Source organism: Taurulus bubalis (assembly GCF_910589615.1).
Source record: "Taurulus bubalis genome assembly, chromosome: 3".
NCBI classification, from domain to species: Eukaryota; Metazoa; Chordata; class Actinopteri; order Perciformes; family Cottidae; genus Taurulus; species Taurulus bubalis.
The window spans coordinates 21,196,431-21,214,124 of NC_136591.1; the positions used below are offsets into that span (position 1 = coordinate 21,196,431).

At 42.5% G+C, this 17,694-nt stretch overlaps 1 protein-coding gene across 1 annotated transcript in view; it reads left to right on the top strand.

The window, feature by feature from the left end:
- plcb1l (phospholipase C beta 1-like) overlaps positions 1-17,694 on the top strand; it is a gene marked incomplete at its 5' end in the record, with an annotated part of 114,811 nt that overhangs the window by 90,945 nt on the left and 6,172 nt on the right. The window contains 10 exons of the mRNA XM_079216115.1: positions 1,606-1,710; positions 1,825-1,940; positions 3,828-3,966; positions 4,336-4,371; positions 9,032-9,251; positions 10,334-10,502; positions 11,639-11,715; positions 11,804-11,893; positions 12,044-12,101; positions 12,463-12,549. Of these exons, the coding sequence (XP_079072241.1) occupies positions 1,606-1,710; positions 1,825-1,940; positions 3,828-3,966; positions 4,336-4,371; positions 9,032-9,251; positions 10,334-10,502; positions 11,639-11,715; positions 11,804-11,893; positions 12,044-12,101; positions 12,463-12,549 (1,097 nt within the window). The remainder of the gene's footprint in view (positions 1-1,605; positions 1,711-1,824; positions 1,941-3,827; positions 3,967-4,335; positions 4,372-9,031; positions 9,252-10,333; positions 10,503-11,638; positions 11,716-11,803; positions 11,894-12,043; positions 12,102-12,462; positions 12,550-17,694) is intronic.

Here is a 17,694-nt window from a genome sequence, read left to right on the forward strand (position 1 = left end):
GGTGGTAAGGAGGCGTGAGCCCCTGATGGGCTGGGGGAGGGGGGTTGATGGTCTGTGGCTGGCTGATGGGTCTGTGGGGCATGGTGTCAGGACTGCTCCATTGTCTATCAAAGCGACAGTACAAGTCATTCAGTTCATCTGCTAGGTGGAGATCATTCATGGAGTGCGGGGTTTTAGCCTTGTAGCTGGTGATCTGCCTGAGACCTCTCCAGACAGAAGCAGAGTCACTTGCTGAGAGCTGTTGTTGCAGTTTCTCAGAGTATAGTCGTTTAACATCTCTCACCGCCTTGCTAAACCTGTATTTTGACTCTGTGTACAAGTCCTTGTCCCCACTCCTGAATGCCTGATCCTTTTGCAGCCGTAGCTTCCTGAGTTCCGCTGTGAACCAGGGTTTGTAGTTGTTATAACTCACCCTGGAGCTTGTTGGAGCACAGCTGTCCTCACAGAAGCTGATGTATGAAGTTACAGCCTCTGTGAACTCATCCAGACAGTTAGTAGCAGTCCTGAAGAAATCCCAGTCTGTACAATCCAAGCACACCCGAAGATCCTCCAGAGACTCACTGGTCCAGTTCTTGAATTTCCTCACCACAGGTTTGCAGAGCTTTAGTTTCTGCCTGTATGACGGAATCAGGTGAACCATGGCGTGGTCAGAGTTTCCCAGTGGCGCACGAGGAACGGCGCGATAAGCCCTACTGATTGTGGTGTAGCAGTGGTCCAGAATGCTCTTCTCTCTAGTAGGGCATTTAATAAACTGTCTGTATTTAGGGAGTTCGTGGCTGAGGTTTCCTTTGTTAAAGTCCCCAAGGACAATAACTGAAGAGTCCGGGTAGGTCGCTCCACACACCGTATCTGCTCGGCGAGTGTCCGCTGTGCGTCCTGCACGTTGGCCTGCAGCGGCATGTAAACACCGACCAGGATGAATGAGGCGAACTCACGTGGGGAGTAGAAGGGTTTGCAGTGGATGATGAGGGATGATGAGGGATTCCAGATCCGGCGAACAGTGCTGTAGAATCACTGTTACGTTGTTACACCAGCCGTTGTTGGAGTAGAAACAGATTCCTCCACCCTTCGTCTTGCCGGAGAGATCCACGCGGTCCGCTCTGAACAGCTGGAAGCCAGCCAGCTGGAACGCGGAATCCAGTATCGATCCACAGAGCCAGGTCTCCGTGAAGCACAAAATGGAGGAAGAAGAAAAGTCTCTGTCTCTCCCCACAAGAAGCTGGAGTTCATCCAGTTTGTTGCACAATGAGCGGACGTTGGAGAGAAATATTCACGGCAGCGCTGTACGAGATCCCCGTTTACAGAGACGCACGAGCGCGCCAGCACGTTTCCCTCTCCTGCAGTGTTTCGCTGCGTGAATTAAGGTGAGCGCACCTTTCACGAGAATGTCCAGTAATTCCACAGAAGTTAAACGTTGGAAATAAGTCCGCTGGAGTTGTTCCCCTGATGTTCGTGAGCTCATCTCGGAGAGCAGAGACAGCATCAAAACAGTAACGTGTGTAAACGTGAACAGAAGATTTGGTCCGTTGGATGCTTTGCTGCTCGCTTGCTGATGCAGGTGGAGTTTCTGAATTGTTATCTCTGACCCTGAATCTAACTATGCAGGCTACCACTACATCAGTATGAGGAACGAGAAGAACCAGTCCCTGACTTTGCCAACTCTGTTCGTGTACGTGGAAGTGAAGGACTACGTCCCGGACACATTTGCAGGTAAGTCAGGTGAACGTATACAAAAATTTAAATAAATAAAAAAGTAAACACTTCAGGTTCAGACTCGTGTTCGGTTTTACAAAAAGGTTGATCTGTTTTTTCTCTGTTCCTCAGACGTCATCGAAGCCTTATCCAATCCCATCCGCTATGTCAACCTGATGGAGCAGAGAGCCAATCAGCTGGCTGCTCTCACTCTGGAGGAGGGAGGAGAGGAGGAGGGTGACAAAGAGGTGTGTGTGTGTGTGTGTGTGTGTGTGTGTGTGTGTGTGTGTGTGTGTGTGTGTGTGTGTGTGTCTCTCTCTCTCTCTCTCTCTCTCTCTCTGTCTGATCCTTATTTCCTCTCTCTTTTGCTTTGTGTGTGTGTGTGTGTTTGTGTCTCTCTATGCACTCTCTCTCTCTATATATATATATGTATATTCTCTCTCTCTCTCTCTCTCTCTGTCTAATCTTTATTTCTTCTCTCGTTTGCTTTTTTATTTATTATGTGTGTTTTTGTCTCTCTCTCTTTATCTGTGTGTGTGTGTGTTTTTCTGTTAGTTTTTTATGTGTGGAAAGCTTTGTGCCGCCGATCAATTGCTGATGGAGATGAGCGTCCCCTCAGGCAGCTGGCCACTCGCCTCATCATCAGGAGCTAACCGGTTTAGAAATGAAACCATATGGTGGGCAGAATGGGACGATGGAGACAGAGTGGAGCCCCCCGCTTCTTCATTAAGTTGCAATTTAGGAAGAAACATAATGATGAGGTTTCTTAATTTCACCACACTTTAAAACACAGTCTCACAGAAAACAAAGGAAAATTCCCACATGTACACAATTCACCTCGGCAAGGTCCTTTGATTATTTTAAGGAGACGCATACACAGTATATATATATGGCAATAAAATAGGTGAATGAAGAGGAATCTCGGTCACGACTTTGTCTCCTTCTTGACAGAATCTCAAACTACTTTTCACATAAAAAAAAACACCAACGAGCAACTGAACTGATGTGACGTGATTCCCATCAGTTCTTGAGGCTATGTTTAGGAAACAATCCAACTATATGACTCTCACCAGTTGGCAGCAACCTTTAACTGGAGCACAAGCTACAGCTTGAACGTAGTTAACCTGAAGGCCGAGCAGCTTAGGGAGTTTTAACACGTCCCGGCTGCTTTTAGACAAAGCTTTTGATCCACGAGACGTTATTGAGGGAAGATCACACTGCAAAAACACGTCACACTAATGAGCCATCAGCACCGGCAGGAGGACGGCAACCTTCTAAGTGCTGAATTTTGAGAGTAAAGTAGCTGCAATCTTTGTGATTGGTTGTCATTTTGAAAGAGCACAGGCAGCCGATGATGGACGAAGGCACAGTGCAACGGGGAGACCGGAGAATGATATCTGAGGAGAGATGCGAGAGCCAAGGCAGGACTCAAGGGTATCTCAGGTTATAACCAGAAGAGACTGGGGGAGGAGGGTTGTTCTTGAAGGGCTTCTTTTATCTGATTTGCCAGCTGATATGATTACCCGTGAGGATGGCCAGTGGGGCGCTGTTTCATGGTGTGACCATGGCAACAGTTGCCAAAAGTGGCCCGAGCGTGGAAAAGGCAGGAATGAATTCAGAGCGGAGCAAGCAGAGGAAGAAGGGAGAGGGGGATCTGGCTGGTGCGACGAGAACAAAAGATTATTTATAATTGCGTTAACACTTCAAGAGATAAGTGTTTCTAGTCCACGATTTCAGCGCAGCCTCTGGGAAATTAATAAGATCTGCAATGTTGAGAGTGGGTTACCAAAGCTATATCTACAAAGTATCCTGCAGGACTCAGGTACAACAACACTCATGGACTTTTAAACATTATATCAGGTCATGGAGGAGATATTCAGGGAATTTGTATTCAAGTTCAAACAAAGAAGAAGTATATATATATTTTTTTTTTTTCTTCACCTGATACCAGCAGATAAATGTGCTGTGTGTGTTTGTGACCAGTGATGCAATGTTTTTTGTGTGTATCTGATAAATGCTGACATGGTATAAATGTGTTGTCATTCATGTTACAGTACCTTAGTGTAATAATTTTAAATGCTCTGCAAAAAAGAGTCTGTGTCGACCACATGTTGACTCTTCCATGTGATGGACAGGTGGAGGCAGGAATCGATGCCCCCTCAGAATCGAAGGTGGACCAGAGGGTGACACTGCCAGCAGAGAACGGGCTGAGCTACACGCCCATCATTGCCCCGAAACCCCCGTCGCTGGTCGGCCACCAGCCCCAATCTGCAGGTACCGTGTGAATGCCAACATCACATCACAACAAAGCTAAAATGTCTCCTGAAATGTCAATTATGTTGAAACTTCGTATTTACTTCCGGTGAAACTTCAAATATATTGTTTTATATGCAGATTATCCTATGAGATTATACATTATATATTAGTTGGTATTCACACCTTACATTTTTACACCTTTTTATGAAGTGTTTATCTACCAATGTAGAATATTTGAAGCTGCCTCTAAGATTCTATTGATAAAAACAGAATATATGTAATATTTTTGGTGGGATAAACACTGTTCTACTCTTAATATATATTAAAATGACGTGTGAAAATACCTGTGAACTTGTTTTTGGTCACCAGGCTCATTGAAACCATCAGTGAAGACTGAAGACATCATTCAGAGTGTCCTCACTGGTAAGGTTGTCTTTTCAAACTTCATCCTCAAGCCTTATATCTCTTGGCTATAGAGAGCTGCAGGAATGAGTCCTAAAACCTGGGAATGAGTCAGCATTTCTGCACATCTGGTTCCCTTTGTCTCAAATGTAAGGTTTTGTTTAGTTAGATGCCTGAAATGCATCAGTAACTACACCTCTTGTGAACTTTAGAGCTTTAAAGGGTCTTAAAAAGGCGGTTGCTAAATGAGATTACAAAACGTCATTGCAGCTTGTCTCTGGTCGGGCTCATGTAGCCATGAGTCCGAGTCTACTGTTTACTTCTGCCGATTGCATTCATTACCAGTGGTGTTCATTTGGGAAGATTATCTCGCTGAAGAAAACACTAAAGCATCATAAAGAGCATATTTCATGCAAAACCCCCCATTGGCTTTTTGTGGAGGGAGCCATCCCTGCAGATGTGTTCATGATTTATCACAGAATATTGTATTGCTGCCGAGTTTGCAAGACCAAAGTACTTTTCGGAAGTTTATAATTAAGAGGATTCATAACCATAGAAATCATTTAAATAGATCAATAATTTTGTGTTATGCAAATGAAATGTAACTTTAAAGATTGTTACTGTTTACCCGAAATGTTCACACAAAGAAAATTCACAACAACAAATTAAGAATATTTTGTCACATGTGTTGCATCATGCTTATGACATTCTCGAGGTATAATGTGACAAAGTTGTTGTTATATTCATCACTCCAATGCAACTAAAACTGCTCATAATCTCTGCATTTTATATGTTTTGCATATCCACAATTTGAATAGGAATACATATATATATATGTATATATAAATATATATATATATATATATATATATATATATATATATACATATATATATATGTACGTATATATATACATATGTATATATATACGTATATATATATATATATATATATATGTATATACGTATATATATATATATATATATATATATATATATATATACATATGTATATATATACGTACATATATATAACAGTATTAAACAGTATTAAATACACAGACAGAATAAAAAAGTATATAAAAGTACTTAAATGTATTATCAGTGTTGGGGTAGTTACTCAGAAAAAGTAACTAGTTACAAGTTACTTCTGAAAATTGTAACTAGATTACTTTACTAGTTACTGCATTTGAAAAGTAACTACACTACTAGTTACTTTACTTTCCATTTTTTTAAGCAAATGTACAAATTAACCGTAAAGATACTTGGCCAAACATCATGGCCCTTTCATCACTTTATTTTCAATGTTCAATAAAGGGCATCTCTTAGCCTTTCCACATAGTGTATTGTAATTGTAAACATGTAAAACAAAATGGCATATAAAACTCAGCCATTAACTTGAACGAACATTAACCCTGTTCACACTGTCTGACCAAAGAAATATGCCTCACTTTAAAATCCACAAACAACAGGATGCAAGAGGCTGTGTATGGTTGGGACATTCAGGTCAAACAGCATAACACATTGAAAACAGGCTTCGGGAAACATGAGACCCCACTAAACCAAATGTTTAAGAACAAAACCAGCTTGTTATAGGAATCATTGTAGTGGTTTAAGAAAGATAGAAAAATGAATAGCACTTTTGGTGATTGGACGCTGCAGCTGAGCGGACTGATCGCTGGAGTTTCATACTAGAGTGAAGACGATCACAGATTAAACTCAAGTTATATATTAAATCTGTTAAATTATTCACCATCTGGTTAAAATATGTTCATTATAGGTCTGAACCACAAAAGGACCACAAACTACTGCCTTCTAAGATTGTATCTGTTGTTTCCCTCAATAACGTATTATGTATGTCTTTAAAATCAGAGAGCTGGAGAGAGGAAACACTTTTTACAACACGTAATGAAGAGAAACTATATTTATATTGTGGGTTATTTTATAATGATGTCACAATCAGACTCATTCCGCCAGTAGAAATGGATCCTGCGCGTATAAGCAGGACACATCACAGTATATAAATACTCAATGCAGATTATTAAACGGTAACAGACGACAGAGAAAACATCTCCACTCTGACACTCATGATAACTGTGTCTTTATTAATGTAAGTAGTAGTTTAACACCATTAAATCAATTATTTTAAGTGCATTTTTATTGGAATGTTCGCTAAAAACTCTCCGAACAAAACTCCATCAGCTGTTAAAGCGACTAAGAGCTGATCAGATGTGATCCGCTGTCAGTCGCAGTCATCAGAAACCTACATCGCTTCACGTGACGCTTCAGAGGAAAGGACGTCTCATGTCTATTAAAACCTATTTCCTCGCGTCTTCTCTCCGCGCTTGGTTGAGGGAAACGGGGATGCAATTTAGAGACTTGGGACGTACCCTGTGATAGATTGTTCATGCAGGAAGTGTCGTGTGACTCGCGCGCCACTAAAAGAAAACTTTTCGGACTGGTAAAAATGGCTTGAGTAACGTAGGAACGCGCGTTAGTGAGGTCTAGTAAAGTGGTGTAGTTACCAATATTTTGAGTGTAATGTGTTGCTTTACTTCGTTACCTATAATAGTAATTACGTTACTGTAATCCGTTACTTTGTAACTCGTTACCCCCAACACTGTGTATTATATATTGCACCAGATGAATGTAATTAAAGTGGCCATAGTGATTAAAGTGTTATAAGTGTTTGTGGTCTACTGTGAGCTCAGCTTGTTATGCAGCCTGACAGCAGCGGGAAGGAAAGACTTTCGGTACCTCTCCCTCAGACACCGGGGATGAATCAGTCGGTGACTGAAGGAGCTGTGCAGCGCTGCCAGAGTGTCCTGCATGGGGTGGGAGGTGTGGTTCATCAGGTATGAGAAGACCACTCCATAGAGTGGCCTTCTGGAGCAGCAGCCACCACAGAGTCAAAGAAGGCCTTCAGGAGTGCTCCCTGCACTCCAAAAGACCTCAGTCTGCTCTGTCCCTCTTTATAGAGTGCGTGTGCGTGGTCAGTCCAGTCTGTAATTCAAGTGAACACCCAGATACTTACAATTATTACTAACTAATTACTAACAATCTCAATGTCTAGTCCCTGTATGCTCACTGGTACCGGAGGAAAGCGTTTACCCCGGTGGAAGTCCACTACCAGCTCTTTGGTCTTGCTAGAGTTTATCTGGAGGTGGTTCCGCTGGCACCATCCTAAAAAGTCCTGGTTCAGTTCTCTGTATTCCCTGTCATCATCGGCGGAGATGAGGCCGGCAATTGCAGAGTCGTCAGATAACTTTTGCAGGTGGCAGTTAGCAGAGTTGTGTTTAAAGTCCGAGGTGTATATGGAGAAGAGGAATGGAGCAAGAGCGGTTCCTTGTGGGGCCCCAGTGCTGCAGGACACCCGATCTGACTCACACTCCCGTATCCGCACATACTGTGGACGGTTGGTGAGGTAGTCCAGATGTGGTCCACCCCGGTCTGCTCCAGCTTGTCCCTCAGAAGCAAAAGGCTGTATGGTGTTGAAGTCACTGGAGAAGTCGAAAAACATGACTCTCACAGTGCTTCCAGCCTTTTACAGGTGAGAGACATCTCTGTAGCAGGAAGATGACGGCGCCATCCACCCCGATGCCAGATTGGTTGGCGAACTGAAGTGGATCCAGGGATGAGCTCACCAGGGGGCGGAGATGGACAAGGACCAGCCTCTCCAGGGTCTTCATCAGGTGGGATGTTAATGCCACCGGCCTGTAGCTGTTGAGGTCCTTGGACCTTTGGTACTGGTACCACGCAGGATGTCTTCCATAGCTGTGGTACTTCCCCCAGCCTCAAACTCAAGTTGAAGATGTGCTCCGCTATGCCGCACAGCTGGTCTGCGCAGGATTTGAGGAGCCTTGAGCTGATGCCGTCTGGACCCGTGGCCTTTCTCACCTTGATCCTCCTCAGTTCCTTCCTCACCTGATTAAGGGACACGCTGGGGTGCTGTCAGGTGTTGGAGTGGGGAGGGGAGCCGAGTGTTGTGGGAAGGGGGAGGTGGAGGGGTGGCTGGCTGGCTGGTCAAATCTGTTAAAAAATAAGATCATTCACACACTTTTGGTCCCCCCAAAGGCTGTTGGTTGGGCCTCTCGAACCCAGAAATTGCCTTGATGCCCTTTCCGACCCCAATAGTGTTATTCTGCTGCAGCTGGTCCTCCATCTTCGCCCTCTAGATATATTTCCACTGCCTGATCTTCATCCTCAGCACCCTCTGCACAGTCATCAGCTCCTCCTTTTTGCCAGATCTAAAGACCCTCCTCTTCTCCTTGAGGAGGGCCTTTATTTCCAGAGAGATCCAGGGTTTGCCATTTGAGAAACACCATACAGTCCTGGTGGGTACGGTGAACACAGAAGTTGATATAGTCTGTGATACAGTCGGTGAAACCGTCAATGTCTTCCCCATGGGCATCACTGAATACCTCACACAGGCAGGAGGTGCACCAGGTTGTGGTCAGATCTGCCCAGGGGAGGGATAGGTGATGATGAGTATGCCTCCTTGGTGTTGGCATAGAGAAGATCCAGTGTCTTATTGTCTCTGGTGTGGCATGTGATGTACTGGGTGAATGTGGGTAGAGTGGAGGACGGAGGGGCATGATTAAAGTCACCAGAGAGAATTTAACTTTGGTTTTAACAGCCCTTTCTCGTGCTCACTTTTCCCTCCTCCTATGCGCTGCCTTTAGAACTGGAGGCTCAGACAGTAGAGGAGCTGAAGCAGCAGAAGGGCTTTGTCCGAGAGCAGAGGAAGCAGTACAAGGAGATGAAGGAGCTGGTCCGGAAGCACCACCGCAAGACCAGCGAACTGATCAAGGAGCACACGGCCCGTGTATCCGAGCTGCAGGGCCAGCATCAGCGGCGGCGCTCCACCCTGCAGAAGAGCCACAAACGAGACGGTAAGAAAAGGTAGGTAGCCCTCCTCTTCTTCTCCTCAAAATGTCCTGCTGTTGGTTTCCCTCTTCACAGCCTTTTTTCTCTTTTGGTTCGGTCCCTCTTCAAAGAAAATTCCCCCAAAAAAACACATCAACACAACTCAATCACTCCCACGGCTAAGCGGCCCAATGTAGACGCTATATTTACCAGCACAACTACAGTTAGCAATAAACGTTTTCACTACATAATAAAAGAAAAGATAATTTTTTTTTTTTACAAGCCTTTACTACAATAAGACATACAGATTGTAAGTGTAGCTTACAAAACCTGTATATTGAGAGTGGGCGTAGTTTAAGGCACGTCCACGTTGCCTTCACCTTTCAGACCCGGAGGATCCGCCTGAGGATGTTTGAAGGTCATTCTCGGGAAATGAAGTAAATTGCTGTCTGAAGCAATAACATATGAGGCACGGAGAGCGGAATGACGTTTAAATCAAATAATAAACACAACACATGTTGTGTATATATATATATATATATATATATATATATATATATATATATATATAATGGTGAATGAAATGTCCTTCCCCTCCTTTCCTTCTTCATTCCTTTCTTTCTCCATCTACAGAAACACACACAACACATCCTTCACACTTTGAATACACACCAAAACCCACAAGGAAGGCTGAGCTATGTGTAGAATTAGAAAGAGCCGATAAGGTTTCCTCTTAGCCTCTGGGATTCGTTCAGGACCATCAGGACTCCATCACACACTGAAGCACCAGTACTCACAGCAGAGATTACGGTCCAGTGTGGACCGCAGAGCACTGCATAACACTGATAACACATTTCAACCAAGTTACTCCAAGGGAGCAGATAAGTGTTCCTTCTGACGTTTGGAATAACTTGAGGGCGTCCACGTGGATATATGTACCAGTAATACTAACAAATACAAGTTTTATTTTATGTGAAGGTGCATATCGTAAACATTAATTTACATTTATAGAATGGTTAGGACCAGAGAAGTGGTATCTTAATTTGTGGATGTTCTGTTTGTGTGTGCGTGTGCGTGTGCGTGTGTGTGTGTGTGTGTGTGTGTGTGTGTGCGTCTAGCCGGTCCGAGCACTCCCTGTCCACCCTGGACCAGGAGCTGTGTGACCTGGATCAGGAGTACAGCCAGAGGCTCGCGGAGCTGAAGGAGCAGCAACAGCAGCAGCTCCTCACACTTCGCCAGGAACAGTACTACAGCGAAAAGTACCAGAAACGGGAACACATCAAGCAGGTACACACACACACACACACACACACACACACACACACACACACACACACACACACACACACACACACACACACACACATCACATATACAGATTTAATGATTATAGATATATTAGTCATTTCCTTATATGCTCTTTCCCAGAGTGAATAACACCAGTTAGTAGGGATGTACCAAATGTCTTTTTTTTTGTCGTACTTTATCACGTGTGTAATAAAAAAATGCATATATACATGTACATAAATGTAAATTATGCCGCTGTTAGATTGCTGCTAAACCGGCCAGTTAATACAGGTGCATGGATTGAAGAAGAATAGACAAAAACATGTTTTGGAAAAGATTAGTATCTGTTTTAATACAATATATATATATATATATATATATATATATATATATATATATATATATATATATATATATATATATATATCATTTCAATGTTCATCATGTCAAGTTGTAAACAATCCTATGCAATCACCACTGGAGACTAATTCTACAAATACTAAGAAACTAATAATATTACTGTAGCCTGATCTGGATGCATAAATAATACTGGGTGTAAAAATAATTAATTGGTAAAAGCATTCAAATGTAGATGTTACACTCGTTGACACACATGCAGGGTTTGGCCCAGACTTGTGTTGGACTGAAGCACTGACTGCCTCCTGCTGCATCATGGTGCTGCATCATGCTGCTGCCTGTGCACATTTTCTGTTGCACGGTGTGGAAAAATAATGTCTTCTGCTCCGGTACACCTGCACAGTGACCACAGCTGAGGTGGTTTAATGATTTATTCAAGCAAAAGACAACAAGCAGATAGGAGATTATGTTGTTTTCCTGATCTGAATTTTGTATGTATTATTATTATCTCAACAAATGCAACTTGAATTAAATTGAAGTACTGAGTAAAATAAGATTTAAAGCAGATGTGTTCATTATTTTGTAGAAAATGAGTGATTCAAGCATGAAAAAAGCATGAAGAACGACTAATCGTCTAAAAGAAATCGAAGACCAAAACGACCGATTAGTAGACTTAGATAGGGCAGCTTTACTTTCCCGTCTCTTGACTCTGTTTAGTTCTTTGTGTCAAATTAGGATTCTCTCTCTCTCTCTCTCTCTCTCTCTCTCTCTCTCTCTAGCTGGTGGAGAAGCTGACCGCCATAGCAGAAGAGTGCCAGAGTGCTCAGCTTAAAAAGCTCAGAGACATCTGTGAGAAGTAAGACTGTGCTCAGCATGCAGCGTGCACACACATGCACACAAACGCAAACATCTTCACCCACATTTTCAATTCTCTCCATCCGCAGAGAAAAGAAGGACCTCAAGAAGAAAATGGACAAGAAAAGACAAGAGAAGATCAACGAAGCCAAGTCTAAAGACAAGAACGTGACAGAGGAGTAAGTATCTGTTTTCGATTGTTAATATACCAACAGTTATTTGAAGGGTGTTATATTTGTATGGCCACTAGATGTCACTACACACTGAGGATTTATCTCTGTTGGGACCAGTTGCTTGGTTTGACTGATGAAGAAAACTCTCTCCCTCAGAGAGAAGTTGGAGATCAACAGATCGTTTGTCAACGAGGTGGTGCAGTACATCAAACGGGTAAGAGAGGATAGAGAGAACGGGTAGTCCACAATGATCATTGCCATATAATATACCGGTAATATAGTAATTCAAACGTGTATTTCATGATGCACCACTGCCTACAGTACTAATCATCTGTGGGTATGGCACTTTATTATCGATGATATGCAAATATCTTATGGTATCCGTGTGTGTGTGTGTGTGTAAAACATGATGGGCTATTTGCACAGTAAATAAGCCTACGGAGTTCCCCACAGATTATTCCTGAACAAATAACCCTCTTTACCCTCTGTGTGTGTGTGTGTGTGTGTGTGTGTGTGTGTGTGTGTGTGTGTGTGTGTGTGTGTGTGGTGTGTGTGTGTGGTGTGTGTGCGTGTAGTTGGAAGACGCTCAGAGTAAAAGACAGGAGAGACTACTGGAGAAGCAAAAGGATATCCGCCAGCAAATCTTGGACGAAAGGCCAAAGGTAAGATATTTATTTTAAAAATAGAAACAATTCTCAAAGGAAACCCAAATGTGAACTAACTCTTTGTTTGGCTCTTGATATTTGTCTTTAATTCCAACACATTCTCACCACAGCGCAATTTTTAAGCTAGCGGTCTGTTGCATGGCAGGATCGACCGCCGGCGCTCGGCCCAGCATGTCTTTGAATCCTTGCATGTGTGAAAGGAAAAAAATTATAATATATAATAATATTTTTCCCAGTATTAAAGGCCAACACCACCAAATGAAGAATTCCAATATATTATGTATATGGCCGATGAACCAGAGAAGAATGTTTATCGTTATCGGCAATCACCAAAAAAACTTTATAGCATTATTCTCTCTTGGGATAGGATAGTGTTCGGAAATGTGGGCTAAACCTTTGAAGTTCTGGTTAACATATCTGATTTTGAGTTTATTTCTCCCCTCGAAAGTTATCTGTATATATATATATATATATATATATATATATATATATATATATATATATATATATATATATATATATATATATATATATATATAACGCAACAATGAGTTATGTCCACAAGACAGGCAGACAGGCAGGAATTCATGTGTGAAAGAGTTGCCCTTTAACTGGTGTGGCTACAAATGGCGATCCAGCAACAGACATTTTAATAATTACAAGAATTTAAATATGTTAAGACCTTTATTTGGTCAGTTGGTGGAGAATAAATTCATGGATTTGACATATATCTTGGTACTGTATTTTGCTCTTTAGAACAACAGACAACAAGAATGTTTCATAACAAACGTCACTTTGTTTAAACGTGACTAAATTGTCCTTGAACCAAAGTATATCTCAAACTGAACACACTCTTACACCACCGGGGGGCGACCTGGCCCAGGTTTAGTGACATATGGAACTTTTGTGCAAAATTCAAAATGGCAAGATGACCTCTAAAATCCCCCCAAAAGTTATTTCCACTGAAATATTTGTGCTGAAATTAGAATATATGTTAAAATACCAATACCTGCTGTTCTGTATGTGGATGCAGTAGAAACAGTATCAAAATGTGAAAGAGTTGCTTGGTTGTTTAGTAATGAAAACTGGTTAATTGCCATGTGAGCTTGAGTTCCCTCGCTGTGGCTGCATCAGTCCTGGGCTGTATTGTGTTTCCTTGAGGCAGGATATTACCCATCATGCCTCTCTGCTGGGAGTTTGAGCACGACTGCTTTTCCTTTTTGAGTTGCAGTTTCCCAAAGTTGTCATTGTGACTGTCATTGTAGGGCGACTGTGCAGCTGAGGAGCACGGTAAGACCATCGTTGCATCCCAGTATTAATATAGCATCACTGCGGCAGCACATTAATATGCAAGCTTTCACACACCTGGGGACACTGACTGGCAACAAGCGTTGACTGCGCCTTGCATCTCTGTGATGGCTGAGACCTGACGAGCATCATTAGCACAATGCAGAACACTGTATGAACCTTTGCAAAATATGTTATGGGTTTTTCCTGCGAGAACGACAAAAAATACAGTGTGGCTGTAAATGTGGGCGTCATCTGCACAGCTTGGCAGCGTCACAATATCACAGGGACAGCAGATTGGCCTGTGAATAGTGAGATCACACCCCAGTCGGAGTGCTCTTATTTGATCCCACGGGTGGACGTGTCCTTGAGGAGGAACCTAGATACCAACCAGAGGGAAAGAGCATCACCATTTTTGGGGTGACCAATAAGGTATATCGAATCAACAACAGTTTGTTCCGTTAAAAGCATAAACGTCTCAGGCACTACTGTCACACAATGTTGCACGAAGGGTCTCTGGGATCTCTCATCAGCATGCATAGTTGTCACACTCGTGAGATATTTGTAATATGAAACCATAATACTAATTATGGACATGTAGTTTGTCACCATCGTAGCGCTGATATAATCTCATTTGTGTACTAGTACATCTCCGAAGCACAAAAACAGTAACAGTCATCTTCTCTGTGATTTTTAATGATGTAATGCAGTACTAACCTCACTGCAGTACACTGCCAATGTAATCAAGATTGCCTCTGCTCGCCAAGGAGACACCAGTGTGATTTCCCATGTTATGTTTCTTCTGTTGACAAATGGAGAACATAGCCATAAACCATAAATTAGTTTTCTTTTTTTTTAAAGACAGGGATAAATCGGAGGTGTTCTTTTTGGAGACGGCCCCATAAACCGCTCTGCCTCAAAGCTTCTTGTTCCATCTGAAACCACGTTGTGAGTCGAGTGCAGAAAGACGACCCAACACACCCAACACACATTCAATATGTAGACATGAAGGTGCGAGACTAAAATGCTGACCAGAGGGTAATGTGTCAAATACAGGATGGAGAGCTCAGGTCATTGAACTGCGCTCCCTTTTATTGTGATCCTGTGGTGGACTGCCATCATCTTTTCATGGTAGCAAGAGCATTCTTGTCAATTACACCAGAATTGCGATGATTTAATAAGTGAGATGAGCCATAATAAGATTATAGTCAGGGTCTAATCAGCGTGGATTTCACCTCAGACGAGAGGAAGAGACGCTACTGTTCTTCTCTTCCAATCAGATGTTTGCCGCCGTCGTTTCCCACAAAATTGTAACTGATTATCCATCACTCAGCCGGTGTCGCAATCACTTCTCTAAATTGACATCCGGACATTGGCAAATTGAATTCCCCTGAGGAAAGGCTATTACATAATAATCATCCATCGCTGCAAAATGTCTTCTCATGCAAAGACACTCATTTATATGCAAAATATGCAACAGATATCAGAGAACACGACTCTGGAGAAAGCTAGCTGAGAATAATACCTAGGGTTATTCAATTCAATTCAGTTTATTTAGTATAGCCCAAAATCACAAATACAAATTTGCCTCGGAGGGCTTTACAATCTGTACACATACGACAGTAATAGTAAAAACCCTTTCACAGGGAAAAAAGGGAAGAAACCTTCAGGAGAGCAACAGAGTTATGTCTGATAAAAAATATTCAGCAGGCGGTAACAACCAGTTCTGTGGGATTTTCTGCTTAAGGGGATAGTTTGGCTTTTGTATCCATAATCGATGGCCCTCCCCGGTTCGGAGAAACAGACATATGTACCAGCAATGTACTTCTATTAAGGGGGCAGCAGCAAGACTTATTTTATAAACCTAAAAGAAAGGCCTACTTATTAAAAACAAATCTATATTAGTTTAAGTTTTGACTATATATACCTTGTTGTGAGACAGCCCTTTTCGAACTGAAGCCGTCATCTATGCTCTCTGCAAAGCCAACAGACTCCTTTGACAAAAAAAAACACAAAGAAAAGAAAACAAAGAAAACCAGTGAGATATTCTAAATCTAGTATAAATCTGAACTGATATAGATTTATTTATTTTTTAAGTCTTTTAGTTGTCTAAAATATGTATATTTAACCTTGTCATGTAACCTTCCCAGAATGCCCTTTTTCTTGTTTTTAAGGCACCTGGCAAAGACATTGGAAAAAGATTCACTCACAACACATTGCATATCTAACTGTAGCTGCTATCAACACTGTAAAGTTCATCAATATCATAACCAATATCATTCGGTCATCAATACAATATGACCGTCGTAACATGTTCCAGGCGGGTCAGTCGATAACGCTGTGAAAAGTCAGCTAACGGGAGCTCAGCTCTTCACATACGTGCTTTGAACTTCCCTCCCCCAGCAGCACTTTACATGTTGGTGACATGCAGCTGAGTTAAGTCGAGTTTCCAGCTCCGCCTGTTAGCATTTGGAAATGTCCTCGAGCAGAACGCTGAACCAAAAACTGCTCCCACTGAGCAGGGCATCGGCCTTGCATGGCGGCTCCGATACCATCTGTGTGTGTGTGAGTGTGATGAATATGAACCCTTGTGAAGCACTTGGCTCACAGATTTGAAGCTCTTTGTGAATGGAGTCCATTCAGCACGGTTGAAACTCCTCAAAATTACATGCGATGCAAAGGGCTGTTGAACCCAGCTCTGTAATAGTCATTTGCTACATTGAATGAATGCAAACAACAGCAGACATGTAAACATAGAACATTATGGTCTGGAAAACAGGATGTGGAGCACTAATGGATGAGGGCACAAATAACCAGGGCAGGGCTAATATATAAATACTTTTGTTATGAGTTCCTATGTTTGGTGTGTGCGTCTTCATGGATCAGAGAGACGGAGGATACAACATACTTTTTACACAGTTCTGACCCAGTTTCTCCATTGGGCTCAGAACAGCCGCTAATGGACAGCTATAACTAGCCCTGGTGGAGACCCTGAGAGCCGAGCAGCCTGCTACAGAGATAGTTGTGTGTGTGCATGTGTTATATACTAACCTAAAAAACTAGCGTGGACTTTTTATCTGTATGATTTTGAAGTCCTACCTTGTGAACGAGAAGGTAGAGACATGAAGAGGTTAGTCCTCACTGCCAGCGTGCGCACTTGGGTGTCACTGTTGTGCTAACGAGCCAATCAGAACGCCCGCTGGGAGACCAATGCTGTTCCTTCCAAGCGGCAACCCCCTGTGCTGAGAAATGAAGCTGAAGTGGAAGTGCCAAAAAAACTGCAGTTCCTTAAACGGCCACTTGAGGCTGGCTTCAAACATGAGCCAAGACCTATATGTTAAAATGCTCACCACTTGACTGGATTAAATAAAAACTGGACGGTGAGTCTTTACATAACTCTCCGGTTGAAATTATATAGAGGCTTAAAGTTATGCATAAATGAGGGCGTGGCCACTTTGAGTGACAGGTGGGTGTCATTTCAGGTTGTCCTCTGCTGAGCCACCTTGGCCCACATCATCTCCATCCAGGAACCACCGACGAACCACCTCTTTGCCCATTTTTATAGTCAGACTGTTTCATCACCGCCGTGAAAGTGACAGACAGCCCCTCGCTCCTCAATGGTGGAATGAGCTCCCCATTGGCATCAGGACAGCAGAAAGTCTCTACATTTTCCGTCGCAAACTAAAAACACATCTTTTTCGACTACACCTTGAATAAAGAAGGTAGCGCCGTAGTAGCACTTTAATAGCACTTAGACGGCACAAACTAATGGCACTTTGTAGTTTAACTTTATTGAAATTGTACTTTCTTGATTCTTGTTGTTCTGAGTTTGTACTCATGGTGGAATTGCACTTA